This window comes from Pseudophryne corroboree, chromosome 4 (genome assembly GCF_028390025.1).
Source record: "Pseudophryne corroboree isolate aPseCor3 chromosome 4, aPseCor3.hap2, whole genome shotgun sequence".
Lineage (NCBI taxonomy): Eukaryota > Metazoa > Chordata > Amphibia > Anura > Myobatrachidae > Pseudophryne > Pseudophryne corroboree.
In genome coordinates, this window is record NC_086447.1 from 638158137 (window position 1) to 638174515 (window position 16379).

At 48.4% G+C, this 16379-nt stretch overlaps 1 protein-coding gene across 1 annotated transcript in view; it reads left to right on the forward strand.

Annotated features, from left to right (window-relative positions):
• CNKSR3 (CNKSR family member 3) overlaps window positions 1-16379 on the forward strand; it is a 315713-nt gene that overhangs the window by 93999 nt on the left and 205335 nt on the right. The window contains exon 2 of the mRNA XM_063917716.1: window positions 15166-15329. Coding sequence (XP_063773786.1) covers window positions 15166-15329 — 164 coding nt within the window. The remainder of the gene's footprint in view (window positions 1-15165; window positions 15330-16379) is intronic.

The window sequence follows — 16379 nt, forward strand, 5'->3', positions numbered from 1 at the left end:
ATGTTTCTTGGTGTGAGGCCAAGAAGTTTCCGGCGGTGGAGTTTCAACTTGGACGTTTTCTTCTTTTCCTGCAAGCAGGGGTGGATATGGGTCTGAGACTGGGCTCCGTCAAGGTCCAGATCTCTTCTTTGTCAATCTTCTTCCAAAACAATTGGCTGTTCTTCCTGAGGTTCAGACCTTTTTGAAAGAGGTTCTGCACATCCAGCCTTCCTTTGTGGCGCCTACGGCTCCATGGGATCTTGATGTGGTGCTGCAGTTACTCCAATCTGCCTGGTTTGAGCCAGGAGGCTGAGCTCAAGTTTCTAACGTGGAAGGCGATCACCTTGTTGGCCTTGGCTTCTGCACGACTCGTGTCGGAATTGGGGGCTTTATCTTGTCAAAGACCCTATCTGATGTTCCATGAAGAAAGGGCGGAACTTAGGACTCATCCACAGTTCCTACCTAAGGTTGTGTCGGCTTTCCACATCAACCAACCTATTGTGGTGCCAGTGGCTACTGACTCCTCAATTACTTCAAATGCCTTGGATGTAGTGAGGACTTTAAAGATTTACCTGAAGAGGACGGCTCGTCATAGGAAAAGTGACTCTCTGTTTGTCCTCTATGATCCAAAGAAAATTGGATGTCCTGCTTCGTAGCTGTCGATTTCCCGCTGGATCATTTTCACTATCCAGCATGCTTATTCCACGGCAGGATTGCCGTGTCCGAGATCTGTAAAGGCCCACTCTACTCGTAAAGTGGGCTCTTCTTGGGCGGCTGCCCGGGGTTTCTCGGCGGTACAACTCTGCCGAGCAGCTACTTGGTCTGGGTCGAACACGTTGCCAAGTTTTACAAGTTCGATACTTTGGCCTCTGATGACCTCAAGTTTGGTCAGGCAGTGTTGCAGGAGCCTCCGCGCTCTCCCTCCTGTACTGGGAGCTTTGGTACATCCCCATGGTACTAATATGGACCCCAGCATCCTCTAGGATGTAAGCGAAAATAGGATTTTAATTACCTACCGGTAAATCCTTTTCTCGTAGTCCGTAGAGGATGCTGGGCGCCCCCCCAGCGCTTCGTTTTCTTGCATTGGTTTTATGGTTCGGTGTTACCTGGTTCCTAGGTAAGTTCTGCGTTATTTACTGTTTCAGCTGTTGCTGAAGTTGTTCCGGCATGTTGGCCGGATTCTCATGTTTGTTTGAGCTGGTATGAATCTCGCCACTATCTGTGTAATTCCTTCTCTTAAAATATGTCGTGTCCTTGGGCACAGTTTCTAGGCTGAGTCTGGTAGGAGGGGCATAGAGGGAGGAGCCATCCCACACTATTAAACTCTTAAAGTGCCAATGGCTCCTGGTGGACCCGTCTATACCCCATGGTACTAATATGGACCCCAGCATCCTCTACGGACTACGAGAAAAGGATTTACCGGTAGGTAACCAAAATCCTATTTTTACCAGAGCAGAACTGTGTGTAACTGAAGTAAATGATGCATTTGGTAACAACAAGCAAAGAAACATACTTTTCTGCAGCGGGGTACACTGGTATTCCACAGGGAATAACATCAGGGTGTAGAGTTGGATCTTGATCCGAGGCACCAACAGGCTAAAGCTTTGACTGTTCCCAGGATGCACTGCACCGCCTCCTCTATATCCCCGCCTCCAGGCACTGGAGCTCAGTTTGTAAGTTATTGCCTGAAGCACTGGCAGCTAACAGGGAGGGCTGCGTTAGGTAGCCCTGAGAAGAGCTTTTCTGAGAAGAAACACTTCAAGGGCCGCAGCATAGGCACTTAGTGGTATGTCATGCTGACATATCGTGCTGCGGCTCCCTCACCTCCCCCAGCGGCACTGTATACTCTCGCTCCCTGGTTGCCGGGTACTTACAGCGGAGGTGCTCCGGTCTCATCAGGCACACATACTGGCGCTACTCTCCTGGATCGCGTGGCCGCATGATTGGGAGGAGGTAAGAGGGTCCCCCAGACTGGACCCGACAAAATCGCGATCCGGTCGCGGTCCCCGTAGGCGGACTGCGCCACTGGCATGGACACTGTGGCCGTGCAGGGACCCCACTATATCCACCAGGGCAAGGAACACAGGTCGGATTTACTAAAATCCGTTTGATACAGGCTCCATAGTACCCGTTGGTGAAGTCCAGTAAAGGGGATAAGGCGCTGACCTGTAGCCCCTCCCCCATCCCCAGGCGTCATCTGCAGTAGATGTTTCCTCCCTGGAGCTGCATCTCTCTCTCCCTCACTCCCTGTCTGCGTTTGGGCGCAATTACACAGAGCTGCGCTGATTCTGGGACTGCTGGGCACTGTCTCCTCTGTAAAGCCGCCAGCCTCATTAGCGCTGTGCATTTACAGGACACTTAAGTATTCTACATGTCGTTTAGGCAATGTTAGTTAAGAACAAGTGCATAACTACAGGAATATTGAGTACAAGTATTCTCTGATATACATCCAGTTTCTCTAACGTCCTAGTGGACGCTGGAGACTCCGTAAGGACCATGGGGATAGACGGGCTCCGCAGGAGACATGGGCACTTTAAGAAAGAATTTAGGTTCTGGTGTGCACTGGCTCCTCCCTCTATGCCCCTCCTCCAGACCTCGGTTTGATACTGTGCCCAGACGAGCTGGGTGCTTTTCAGTGAGCTCTCCTGAGTTTGCTGAGAGAAAGTATTTTGTTAGGTTTTTTATTTTCAGGGAGCTCTGCTGGCAACAGACTCCCTGCATCGTGGGACTGAGGGGAGAGAAGCAGCCCTACTCTCTGAAGCTAGGTCCTGCTTCTTAGGCTACTGGACACCATTAGCTCCAGAGGGATCGGTACGCAGGATATCACCCTCGCCGTCCGGTCCCGGAGCCGCGCCGCCGTCCCCCTCGCAGAGCCGGAAGACAGAAGCCGGGTGAGTATGAGAAGCAAAGAAGACTTCACAGGCGGCAGTTGACTCCGTGTTCTTCACTGAGGTAACGCACAGCACCGCAGCTGTGCGCCATTGCTCCACACACCTACACATACTCCGGTCACTGTAAGGGTGCAGAGCGTGGGGGGGCCCTGGGCAGCATTTGGGACCTCTTTTGGCAAAGTTAAGCATATATACAGCTGGGCACTGTATATATGTATGAGCCCCCGCCAAAAAATTGCATATTTAAGCGGGACAGAAGCCCGCCGCCGAGGGGGCGGGACTTCTTCCTCAGCACTCACCAGCGCCATTTTTTCTCCACAGCTTCGCTGAGAGGAAGCTCCCCAGGCTCTCCCCTGCAGATACACGGTAGAAGAGGGTAAAAAGAGAGGGGGGGCACATAATTAGGCGCAAAAAGCAATATAAACAGCAGCTACTGGGTTAACATTATGTTACTGTGTTATTCCTGGGTTTATAGCGCTGGGGTGTGTGCTGGCATACTCTCTCTCTGTCTCTCCAAAGGGCCTTGTGGGGGAATTGTCTTCAGAGAGGGCATTCCCTGTGTGTGTGTGGTGTGTCGGCACGCTTGTGTCGACATGTCTGATGAGGAAGGCTATGTGGAAGCAGAGCGGGAGCAAATGAACGTGGTGTCTCCGCCGACGGCGCCGACACCTGATTGGATGGATATGTGGAAGGTTTTAAATGATAATGTTAATTCCTTGCATAAAAAGTTGGAAAAAGCTGAAGCCTCGGGACAGTCAGGGTCCCAACCCGTGCCTGATCCTATGTCGCAGAGGCCGTCAGGGTCTCAGAAGCGCCCACTATCCCAAATTGTTGACACAGATACCGACATGGATTCTGACTCCAGTGTCGATTACGATGATGCAAAGTTACAGCCAAAATTGGCTAAATCCATCCGTTATATGATTATAGCAATTAAGGATGTGTTGCACATCACAGAGGAAACCCCAGTCCCTGACAAGAGGGTGCATATGTATGGGGAAAAGAAGCCGGAGGTAACCTTTCCCCCCTCACACGAGCTAAATGGGTTATGTGAAAAGGCTTGGGAATCTCCAGATAAAAAACTGCAGATTTCCAAAAGGATTCTTATGGCGTATCCTTTCCCGCCAACGGACAGGTTACGCTGGGAATCCTCCCCTAGGGTGGACAAAGCTTTAACACGCTTATCCAAGAAGGTAGCCCTGCCGTCACAGGATACGGCTACCCTCAAAGATGCTGCGGATCGCAAACAGGAGGTTACCCTGAAGTCCATTTATACACATTCAGGTACCTTACTGAGGCCGGCAATCGTGTCGGCCTGGGTGTGTAGTGCTGTAGCAGCATGGACGAATACCTTATCTGAGGAAATTGATACCTTAGACAAGGATACTGTATTGTTGACCTTGGGGCTTATTAAAGACGCTGTCCTATATATGAGAGATGCTCAAAGAGACATTAGTCTACTGGGTTCTAGAATAAATGCTATGTCGATTTCTGCCAGAAGGGTCCTGTGGACTCGGCAATGGACAGGTGATGCCGACTCAAAAAGGCATATGGAGGTTTTACCTTACAAGGGTGAGGAATTGTTTGGGGAGGGTCTCTCGGACCTGGTCTCCACAGCTACAGCTGGAAAGTCAAATTTTTTGCCTTTTATTCCCTCACAGCCTAAGAAAGCACCGTATTATCAAATGCAGTCCTTTCGATCACAAAGTAACAAGAAAGTCCGAGGTGCGTCCTTTCTTGCCAGAGGCAGGGGCAGAGGTAAGAAGCTGCACAACACAGCTAGTTCCCAGGAACAGAAGTCCTCCCCGGCCTCTACAAAATCCACTGCATGACGCTGGGGCTCCACAGGCGGAGCTAGGCCCGGTGGGGGCACGTCTTCGAAATTTCAGCCACAAGTGGATTCACTCCCAGGTGGATCCCTGGGCGATATTAATTGTGTCTCAGGGATACAAGCTGGAATTCGAAGAGATGCCCCCTCACCGATACCTCAAATCGGCCCTACCAGCTTCCCCCCACGAGAGGGAAATAGTGTTAACTGCAATTCACAAATTGTATCTTTAACAGGTGGTGGTCAAGGTTCCCCTCCTTCAACAGGGAAGGGGTTATTATTCGACCATGTTTGTAGTCCCGAAACCGGACGGTTCGGTCAGACCCATATTGAATTTAAAATCCCTGAACATATACCTGAAAAGGTTCAAGTTCAAGATGGAATCGTTGAGAGTGGTCATCGCAAGCCTGGAAGGGGGGGATTTTATGGTGTCTCTGGACATAAAGGATGCATACCTTCATGTCCCCATTTATCCACCTCATCAGGCGTACCTCAGATTTGTGGTACAGGATTGTCATTACCAATTTCAGACGTTGCCGTTTGGTCTCTCCACGGCACCGAGAATATTTACCAAGGTAATGGCGGAAATGATGGTACTCCTACGGAAGCAAGGGGTCACCATTATTCCGTACTTGGACGATCTCCTCATAAAAGCGAGATCAAGAGAGCAGTTGCTGAATAGCGTTGCACTTTCTCTGGAAGTGTTACGGCAACACGGCTGGATTCTGAATATTCCAAAGTCGCAGTAGGTTCCTACGACTCGTCTGCCTTTCCTGGGCATGATTCTAGACACAGACCAGAAAAGGGTTTATCTCCCGATAGAGAAAGCTCAGGAACTCATGACACTGGTCAGGAACCTATTAAAACCAAAACAGGTGTCAGTACATCACTGCACCCGAGTCCTGGGAAAGATGGTGGCATCATACGAGGCCATTCCCTTCGGCAGGTTCCATGCGAGGACCTTTCAATGGGACTTACTGGACAAGTGGTCCGGATCACATCTTCAGATGCATCAGTTAATCACCCTATCCCCCATGGCCAGGGTGTCACTCCTGTGGTGGCTACAGAGCGCTCACCTTCTCGAGGGCCGCAGATTCGGCATTCAGGACTGGGTCCTGGTGACCACGGACGCAAGCCTCCGAGGTTGGGGAGCAGTCACACAGGGAAGAAATTTCCAAGGTCTGTGGTCAAGTCAAGAGACTTGCCTTCACATCAACATCCTGGAACTAAAGGCCATATACAACGCCCTACGTCAAGCGGAGACCCTGCTTCGCGACCAACCGGTTCTGATTCAGTCAGACAACATCACCGCAGTGGCTCATGTAAACCGACAAGGCGGCACAAGGAGCAGGGTGGCGATGGCGGAAGCCACCAGAATTCTTCGCTGGGCGGAGAATCACGTAAGCGCTCTGTCAGCAGTGTTCATCCCGGGAGTGGACAACTGGGAAGCAGACTTCCTCAGTAGACACGACCTCCACCCAGGAGAGTGGGGACTTCATCAGGAAGTCTTCGCACAGATTACAAGTCGGTGGGAACTGCCACAGGTGGACATGATGGCATCCCGCCTCAACAAAAAGCTACAGAGGTATTGCGCCAGGTCAAGAGACCCTCAGGCGATAGCTGTGGACGCCCTGGTGACACCGTGGGTGTTCCAGTCGGTCTATGTATTTCCTCCTCTTCCTCTCATACCCAAGGTGGTGAGGATAATAAGAAAAAGAGGAGTGAGAACAGTACTCATTGTTCCAGATTGGCCACGAAGGACTTGGTATCCAGATCTGCAAGAAATGCTCACAGAGGACCCGTGGCCTCTTCCTCTAAGACAGGACTTGTTGCAACAGGGGCCCTGTCTGTTCCAAGACTTACCGCGGCTGTGTTTGACGGCATGGCGGTTGAACGCCGGATCCTAGCAGAGAAAGGCATTCCGGATGAGGTCATTCCTACGCTGATAAAGGCTAGGAAGGACGTGACAGCTCAACATTATCACCGTATATGGCGAAAATATGTTGCTTGGTGTGAGGCCAGGAATGCTCCTACGGAGGAATTCCAGCTGGGCCGTTTCCTTCACTTCCTACAGTCCGGAGTGAATTTGGGCCTAAAATTGGGTTCCATTAAGGTCCAGATTTCGGCCCTAGCCAACGTGGTGTTAAGTTTCCTGAAATCCCACTGGTTTGAACCACTTAAAACGGTGGAGTTGAAATATCTCACGTGGAAGGTGGTCATGCTATTAGCCTTGGCTTCGGCTAGGCGTGTGTCAGAGTTGGCGGCTTTGTCACATAAAAGCCCCTATATGGTTTTTCATGTGGATAGAGCAGAATTGCGGACCCGTCCACAATTTCTGCCGAAAGTGGTTTCATCTTTTCATATAAACCAACCTATTGTGGTGCCTGTGGCTACTACTGACTTGGAGGATTCCGATTTGCTTGATGTGGTCAGGGCTTTGAAGGTTTATGTGGCCAGAACGGTCTGGAGGAGGGGCATAGAGGGAGGAACCAGTGCACACCAGAACCTAAATTCTTTCTTAAAGTGCCCATGTCTCCTGCGGAGCCCGTCTATCCCCATGGTCCTTACGGAGTCCCCAGCATCCACTACGGACTACGAGAAATAGATTTAAGAAAGAATTTAGGTTCTGGTGTGCACTGGCTCCTCCCTCTATGTCCCTCCTCCAGACCTCAGTTAGAGAAACTGTGCCCAGAAGAGCTGACAGTACAAGGAAAGGATTTTGGTAATCCAGGGCAAGATTCATACCAGCCACACCAATCACACCGTATAACATGTGATAACAACCAGTTAACAGTATGACAAATAACAGAGCATCAGGTCCAACCCTGATGCAACCATAACTTAACCCTTATTGAAGAAATAACTATATACAAGTATTGCAGAAGAAGTCCGCACTTGGGACGGGCGCCCAGCATCCACTACGGACTACGAGAAATAGATTTACCGGTAAGTAAAATCTTATTTTCTCTAACATCCTAGTGGATGCTGGGGACTTCGTAAGGACCATGGGGATTATACCAAAGCTCCCAAACGGGCGGGAGAATGCGGATGACTCTGCAGCACCGATTGAGCAAACACAAGGTCCTCCTCAGCCAGGGTATCAAACTTGTAGAACTTTGCAAAAGTGTTTGAACCTGACCAAGTAGCCGCTCGGCAAAGCTGTAATGCCGAGACCCCTCGGGCAGCCGCCCAAGAAGAGCCCACCTTCCTAGTGGAATGGGCCTTAACTGATTTTGGCAGCGGCAATCCAGCCGCAGAATGAGCCTGCTGAATCGTGTTACAGATCCAGCGAGCAATGTTTGCTTTGAAGCAGGAGCACCAAGCTTGTTGGAAGCATACAGGATAAACAAAGACTCTGTTTTCCTGACCCTAGCCGTTCTGGCTACATAAACCTTCAAAGCCCATACCACATCAAGTAACTCGGAATCCTCCAAGTCAGTAGTAGCCACAGGCACCACAATAGGTTGGTTTATATGAAAGGATGAAACCACTTTCGGCAGAAATTGTGGACGGGTCCGCAATTCTGCTCTATCCGCATGGAAAACCAGATAGGGGCTTTTATGTGACAAAGCCGCCAACTCTGACACACGCCTAGCCGAAGCCAAGGCTAATAGCATGACCACCTTCCACGTGAGATATTTCAACTCCACCGTTTTGAGTGGTTCAAACCAGTGGGATTTCAGGAAACCACGTTAAGATCCCAAGGTGCCACTGGAGGCACAAAAGGGGGCTGAATATGCAGCACTCCCTTTACAAACGTCTGAACTTCAGGTAAAGAAGCCAACTCTTTTTGAAAGAAAATGGATAGGGCCGAAATCTAGACCTTAATGGTACCCAATTTTAGGCCCAAATTCACTCCGGACTGTAGGAAGTGAAGGAAACGGCCCAGCTGGAATTCCTCCGTAGGAGCATTCCTGGCCTCACACCAAGCAACATATTTTCGCCATATACGGTGATAATGTTGAGCTGTCACGTCCTTCCTAGCCTTTATCAGCGTAGGAATGACCTCATCCGGAATGCCTTTCTCTGCTAGGATCCGGCGTTCAACCGCCATGCCGTCAAACACAGCCGCGGTAAGTCTTGGAACAGACAGGGCCCCTGTTGCAACAAGTCCTGTCTTAGAGGAAGAGGCCACGGGTCCTCTGTGAGCATTTCTTGCAGATCTGGATACCAAGTCCTTCGTGGCCAATCTGGAACAATGAGTATTGTTCTCACTCCTCTTTTTCTTATTATCCTCAGCACCTTGGGTATGAGAGGAAGAGGAGGAAATACATAGACCGACTGGAACACCCACGGTGTCACCAGGGCGTCTACAGCTATCGCCTGAGGGTCTCTTGACCTGGCGCAATACCGCTGTAGCTTTTTGTTGAGGCGGGATGCCATCATGTCCACCTGTGGCAGTTCCCACGACTTGTAATCTGTGCAAAGACTTCCTGATGAAGTCCCCACTCTCCTGGGTGGAGGTCGTGTCTGCTGAGGAAGTCTGCTTCCCAGTTGTCCACTCCCGGGATGAACACTGCTGACAGTTCGCTTACGTGATTCTCCGCCCAGCGAAGAATCTTGGTGGCTTCCATCATCGCCACTCTGCTCCTTGTGCCGCCTTCGCAGTTTACATGAGCCACTGCGGTGATGTTGTCTGACTGAATCAGAACCGGTTGGTCGCGAAGCAGGGTCTCTGCTTGACGTAGGGCGTTGTATATGGCCCTTAGTTCCAGGATGTTGATGTGAAGGCAAGTCTCTTGACTTGAGCACAGACCTTGGAAATTTCTTCCCTGTGTGACTGCACCTCAACCTCGGAGGCTTGCGTCCATGGTCACCAGGACCCAGTCCTGAATGCCGAATCTGCGGCCCTCGAGAAGGTGAGCGCTCTGTAGCCACCACAGGAGTGACACCCTGGCCCTGGGGGATAGGGTGATTAACCGATGCATCTGAAGATGTGATCCGGACCACTTGTCCAGTAAGTCCCATTGGAAAGTCCTCGCATGGAACCTGCCGAAGGGAATGGCCTCGTATGATGCCACCATCTTTCCCAGGACACGAGTGCAGTGATGCACTGACACCTGTTTTGGTTTTAATAGGTTCCTGACCAGTGTCATGAGTTCCTGAGCTTTCTCCAACGGGAGATAAACCCTTTTCTGGTCTGTGTCTAGAATCATGCCCAGGAAAGGCAGACGAGTCGTAGGAACCAACTGCGACTTTGGAATGTTTAGAATCCAGCCGTGTTGCCGTAACACTTCCAGAGAAAGTGCTACGCTGATCAGCAACTGCTCTCTCGATCTCGCTTTTATGAGGAGATCGTCCAAGTATGGGATAATGGTGACTCCTTGCTTCCGCAGGAGTACCATCATTTCCGCCATTACCTTGGTAAATATTCTCGGTGCCGTGGAGAGACCAAACGGCAACGTCTGAAATTGGTAATGACAATCCTGTACCACAAATCTGAGGTACGCCTGATGAGGTGGATAAATGGGGACATGAAGGTATGCATCCTTTATGTCCAGAGACACCATAAAATCCCCCCCTTCCAGGCTTGCGATGACCACTCTCAACGATTCCATCTTGAACTTGAACCTTTTCAGGTTTATGTTCAGGGATTTTAAATTCAATATGGGTCTGACCGAACCGTCCGGTTTCGGGACTACAAACATGGTCGAATAATAACCCCTTCCCTGTTGAAGGAGGGGAACCTTGACCACCACCTGTTGAAGATACAATTTGTGAATTGCAGTTAACACTATTTCCCTCTCGTGGGGGGAAGCTGGTAGGGCCGATTTAAGGTATCTGTGAGGGGGCATCTCCTCGAATTCCAGCTTGTATCCCTGAGACTCAATCTCTATTGCCCAGGGATCCAACTGGGAGTGAACCCACTTGTGGCTGAAATTTCGAAGACGTGCCCCCACTGGGCCTAGCTCCGCTTGTGAAGCCCCAGCGTCATGCGGTGTATTTTGTAGATGCCGGGGAGGACTTCTGTTCCTGGGAACTAGCTGTGTTGTGCAGCTTCTTTCCTCTGCCCCTGCCTTTGGCAAGAAACGACGCACCTCGGACTTTCTTGTTTTTCTGCAATCGAAAGGACTGCATTTGATAATACGCTGCTCTCTTAGGCTGTGAGGAAACATATATGGCAAAAAATTTGACTTTCCAGCAGTAGCTGTGGAGACCAGGTCTGAGAGACCCTCCCCAAGCAATTCCTCACCCTTGCAAGGTAAAACCTCCATATGCCTTTTTGAGTCGGCATCACCTGTCCATTGCCGAGTCCACAGGACCCTTCTGACAGAAATTGACATAGCATTTATTCTAGAACCCAGTACACTAATGTCTCTTTGAGCATCTCTCATATATAGGACAGCGTCTTTAATATGCCCCAAGGTCAACAATATAGTATCCTTGTCTATGGTATCAATTTCCTCAGACACGGTATCCGTCCATGCTGCTACAGCACTACACACCCAGGCCGACGCGATCGCCGGCCTCAGTAAGGTACCTGAATGTGTATAAATGGACTTCAGGGTAACCTCCTGTTTGCGATCCGCAGCATCTTTGAGGGTAGCCGTATTCTGTGACGGCAGTGCTACCTTCTTGGATAAGCGTGTTAAAGCTTTGTCCACCCTAGGGGAGGATTCCCAGCGTAACCTGTCCGTTGGCGGGAAAGGATACGCCATAAGAATCCTTTTGGAAATCTGCAGTTTTTTATCTGGAGATTCCCAAGCCTTTTCACATAACTCATTTAGCTCGTGTGAGGGGGGAAAGGTTACCTCCGGCTTCTTTTCCCCATACATATGTACCCTCTTGTCAGGGACTGGGATTTCCTCTGTGATGTGCAACACATCCTTAATTGCTATAATCATATAACGGATGGATTTAGCCAATTTTGGCTGTAACTTTGCATCATCGTAATCGACACTGGAGTCAGAATCCATGTCGGTATCTGTGTCAACAATTTGGGATAGTGGGCGCTTCTGAGACCCTGACGGCCTCTGCGACATAGGATCAGGCACGGGTTGGGACCCTGACTGTCCTGAGGCTTCAGCTTTTTCTAACCTTTTATGCAAGGAATTAACATTATCATTTAAAACCTTCCACATATCCATCCAATCAGGTGTCGGCGCCGTCGGCGGAGACACCACATTCACTTGCTCCCGCTCTGCTTCCACATAGCCTTCCTCATCAGACATGTCGACACAAGCGTACCGACACACACACACACACACACACACACACACACACACACACACACACACACACACACACACACAGGGAATGCCCTTTTGAAGACCGTTCCCCCACAAGGCCCTTAGGAGAGACAGAGAGAGAGTATGCCAGCACACACCCCAGCGCTATAAACCCAGGAATAACACATTAACTTAATGTTAACCCAGTAGCTGCTGTTTATATATTGTTTTTTGCGCCTATTTATGTGCCCCCCCTCTCTTTTTACCCTCTTCTACCGTGTATCAGGAGGCGAGAGCCTGGGGAGCTTCCTCTCAGCGGAGCTGTGGAGAAAAAATGGCGCTGGTGAGTGCTGAGGAAGAAGCTCCGCCCCCTCAGCGGCGGGCTTCTGTCCCGCTTAAATATGAAATTTTTGGCCGGGTCTCATACATATATACATTGCCCAGCTGTATATATGTTTAACTTTTGCCAAAAGAGGTCCCAAATGCTGCCCAGGGCGACCCCCCCCCCTGCGCCCTGCACCCTTACAGTGACCGGAGTATGTGAGGTGTTTGGGAGCAATGGCGCACAGCTGCAGTGCTGTGCGTTACCTCAGTGAAGAACGGAGTCTTCTGCCGCCTGTGAAGTCTTCTTTGCTTCTCATACTCACCCGGCTTCCACGATGCAGGGTGTCTGTTGCCAGCAGAGCTCCCTGAAAATAAAAAACCTAACAAAATACTTTCTCTCTGCAAACTCAGGAGAGCTCACTGAAAAGCACCCAGCTCGTCTGGGCACAGTATCAAACTGAGGTCTGGAGGAGGGGCATAGAGGGAGGAGCCAGTGCACACCAGAACCTAAATTCTTTCTTAAAGTGCCCATGTCTCCTGCGGAGCCCGTCTATCCCCATGGTCCTTACGGAGTCCCCAGCATCCACTAGGACGTTAGAGAAATAAAAGATACAGATAATAATAATAATAATAATTTTATTTATATAGCGCTCTTTCTCCAACAGGACTCAAGGCGCTTTACTGACATCAAAAACAATACACATGATACAGAGGATTTGAGTAATACAACAATAGACAAGCAACACAGACATAAAAGAAAAACCTTAAGCCCACAGAAAGCATAACGCAGGATTGGTGCAGGCATTTTGGGTAATAACTTCCAAGGGTTGTGTATTCCACCCTCACAGGTACCAAGTGCAGCAGCCATCTTGGGCGCTCCGCGTAGGATTACCCAGGGTGGAATAGTCTACCCCTAGAAGAGATGACACAAAATGGGGGTGATTTCAGAGTCCTACAGTTTAGAGTAGGGTTCCAACAAAACCACAAGGTCCATGTATTTTTCATCCCATCCACAAGTGTACCATATGGGGCAGCCATGTTGGGCGCACTTTGAAGGTTACACTGTGGGAGGTGAGCCATACAAGGCCAAGTTCATATATTAGTTCATATATTGGAAAACTGATGCTTATGTAGTAGTATGATGTACCCTGCATGTAGGGCACAATGGAAAGGTGTGCAATCAGTGGAGGTAAACATTACAGGAAAACACATGGTGGGGTGGAAGCGAGCAATGAAGAGGAAAGAAAAAAAAAAAAAACACAATAGCAGGTAACTAGTGGCAGAAGTAGGAGTGGGATAACATTTTGATCAGATCTTAGTACTAACAGATAACAATATAAACAAATCTTTGAGAAACAGGATCACACCTGGATGAAAGTACAATGTAAAGTGACACCCTACCCATCAAGCTTATTGTTTTTGTTTGTTTTAATTTTAAATAAATGTTCAATAAATGCAGATATGGGTTGACAGCTTTTGCTACAATATCATTGACAGTATTGGACAGTTTGCCCATTTTTACAGCTTGTATAACCCCAACATCCCACCATAACGCACTATTTTATATTGTGTCCCTGTTTATCCAGAGCAGTCAGGTTTTTCTTTTATCTTTTGCTGTGTCATGTTTAATACATTATATAGTGAAAATAAGTCCAACCGATTGTTTTACTGAACAAAGGGAATAATATTGTTTCTTTTTATAAACTTAAGGGGGTTACACACGTAGCGATGTTTAGCTAATTTCTAAGCAATCTGACTAGATTGCTTAGAACTTTGCTCCGTCGCTTTCGCCGGTGCTAGATTGGCCTGCATGCAGGCACAATCTAGCAGGTCGCTAATTTCACCGCTGGATGAAATGAGCGGCCCCCGTGTCCGTCCCCCCCTCGCTAAGTACATCGCGCTGTGCTTAGTGGGGGGAGAGATGTGTGCTGAGCGGTCTGTGCTAGAACGCTTAGCACACATCTCCGGGAAAATCTCCCCGTCAGTATGGCCCTTTACTAGAGACATATTTTTTTGCTACAATGGGGTATATTCAATAAGAATCTGGTCCATTCCGACATGCAGTTGTTGGAATGGACCCGACAACCCCTATTCAAAAGAGTGGCCAAATCCGACTGTCTGATTTGGCCGTTCCCGGATTCCTGACCTGCTGCCTCTATCGGTGCTGCGGGTGCGCTGACAGCAGCAGCAGAGGGAGCTGTCAGCAGCGCCAGGGGTGAGGAGGGATCTGTCAGCGGCGCCAGGGGTGAGATGTCTGCGGCGGTGGGGAGAGCAGCGGAGGAGATAGAGCGGACGGGGTTGAGAGGAGGAGATGGGGAAGCAGTGGCTGCAGCAGCGGAGGCTCACTGCGGCGTCCTCGCTTGCTGGAGCCGGGTGGACGCTGCCGCTGGGTTCCTGCTCTCCCGTCTCCTGGTCTCAGCTCCCTCATCTCAATCCGACTTTTTTTAAAGTCGGATTGAGATTGTCAGAAACGGGGCTAAAACCTGTCGGGTTTGGCCCCGCTTCCGACAATGCACGCTGATTGGCGGCTGAAGCCGCCGATCAGCGTGCATTCCGACAAGTCGGGTTTCCCGACTTGTCGGAATAAACAGAGCCCTAATTAATAGGTCGGAACCCCTTTCCGACAAGATGGCAGCTTCCGACAGTTATTGAATATACCCCACTGTAGTAAACTTTAAAACAATTGTTTGGAAAATTTACACAGCCATCCTACAGAAGACACTTCATGGGGGCTGCTAGTTGGTGTGTATGGAAAAATAAACTTATATTAAATATGTATTGGCGGTACTTCAATATTCAGGACTGTATATATAGTTACATAAACTACCAGTTTTCTCTACCACTCATTGGGGTATCCATAGACCATATACTACAAGTTTATTTTAAAATACAGCTTTTTAATTTTAGCTTATTAGTAAAGGGGAGACAACGGACTTTATTATAGTGTTTGTGAACATTTATCCATTTTATTTAGGACTTGATGACTCCTTGCAACAGTATGTACCATGTGTGGAAAGGGAGAAGATCAATGGTGAACAGCTACTGCAGATATCGCACCAGGATTTGGAGGAGCTTGGAGTGACACGCATTGGTCATCAGGAACTGGTTCTTGAAGCTGTAGACCTTCTCTGTGCCTTGGTCAGTGACTGATTACCTTACTACTGAGTTGTATTTCATGTCCTTGTTTTAGTGACAATTCTTACAGTAGAAAAGTCTTTGTAAATGCTAATAATTTTGTAAGTGTCTGAAAACTGTAGTACTTTTCTCATGTCTCAGTGTAAACATACACTACACTAGATCAGATATGCCATTGATTATTAACATTTATTCATATAGTGCCAGCATTCACTTTACAACTAGAAACAATAATGAAGCATTAACAAATAGACGCAAGATTACAAACCTATAGTCCAACATAGCAGACAACTCTTGGGTGCATATGTGTGGCACACCCCAAAATATCAGAGTTTCCTTTGTAAAGCATTGTAGTGTTAATTCACTTTTCTTTCCATGCCTTTTACCATATCAAAGGTTTCCAAATGATCTTACTTTTCCAGAGTTGTTACTGCTGAAAAACGTATCTAAATTGCTGATTTTCTAGAAAACACAGAGAATGCAAACATAAACAATCTCTTTCTGAAGCACACTTGCATTATAACTTTGTAAAAATAGTTTAAAATTAACTTATTCACCTACCTAAAAGGTTGGAATTTGTGGATTCAAATTTGTATTAAATATGCATAGAAATTGAAAGTATTCTCAAGTAGAAGATCTCTCAGCAGTATTCTGTGGGTGCCAGAATAACCCTGCTGAGGGACTATAAAAGTTTTGAAACAATATATAATATACCTACTGTAATTAAACATGAAAATATAATGATTTCTAGTATTAATGTTTGTATAAAGAGCCCTGACATCTAGACATCTAGTCCCACTCGGGTATAGCCAGATTAATATTTGTAAATTGCTGGCCAATTTACAACACATAGGGCCTGATTCAGACATGTACTGTACTGTACTGTATGTAAACACATCTAAAATGGGTGCAGTGCATACTGACCCCTGTGTCCAGAGGGGCCCACAACGAACACCTTATACCCATTTTTTTAGTTTTTTCATTTCTTCGTAGTCCAGCGGCATCAGCCTTATGAGTGACTCTGAGTACTAGGTGGTGTGCAGGTCTCCCGGA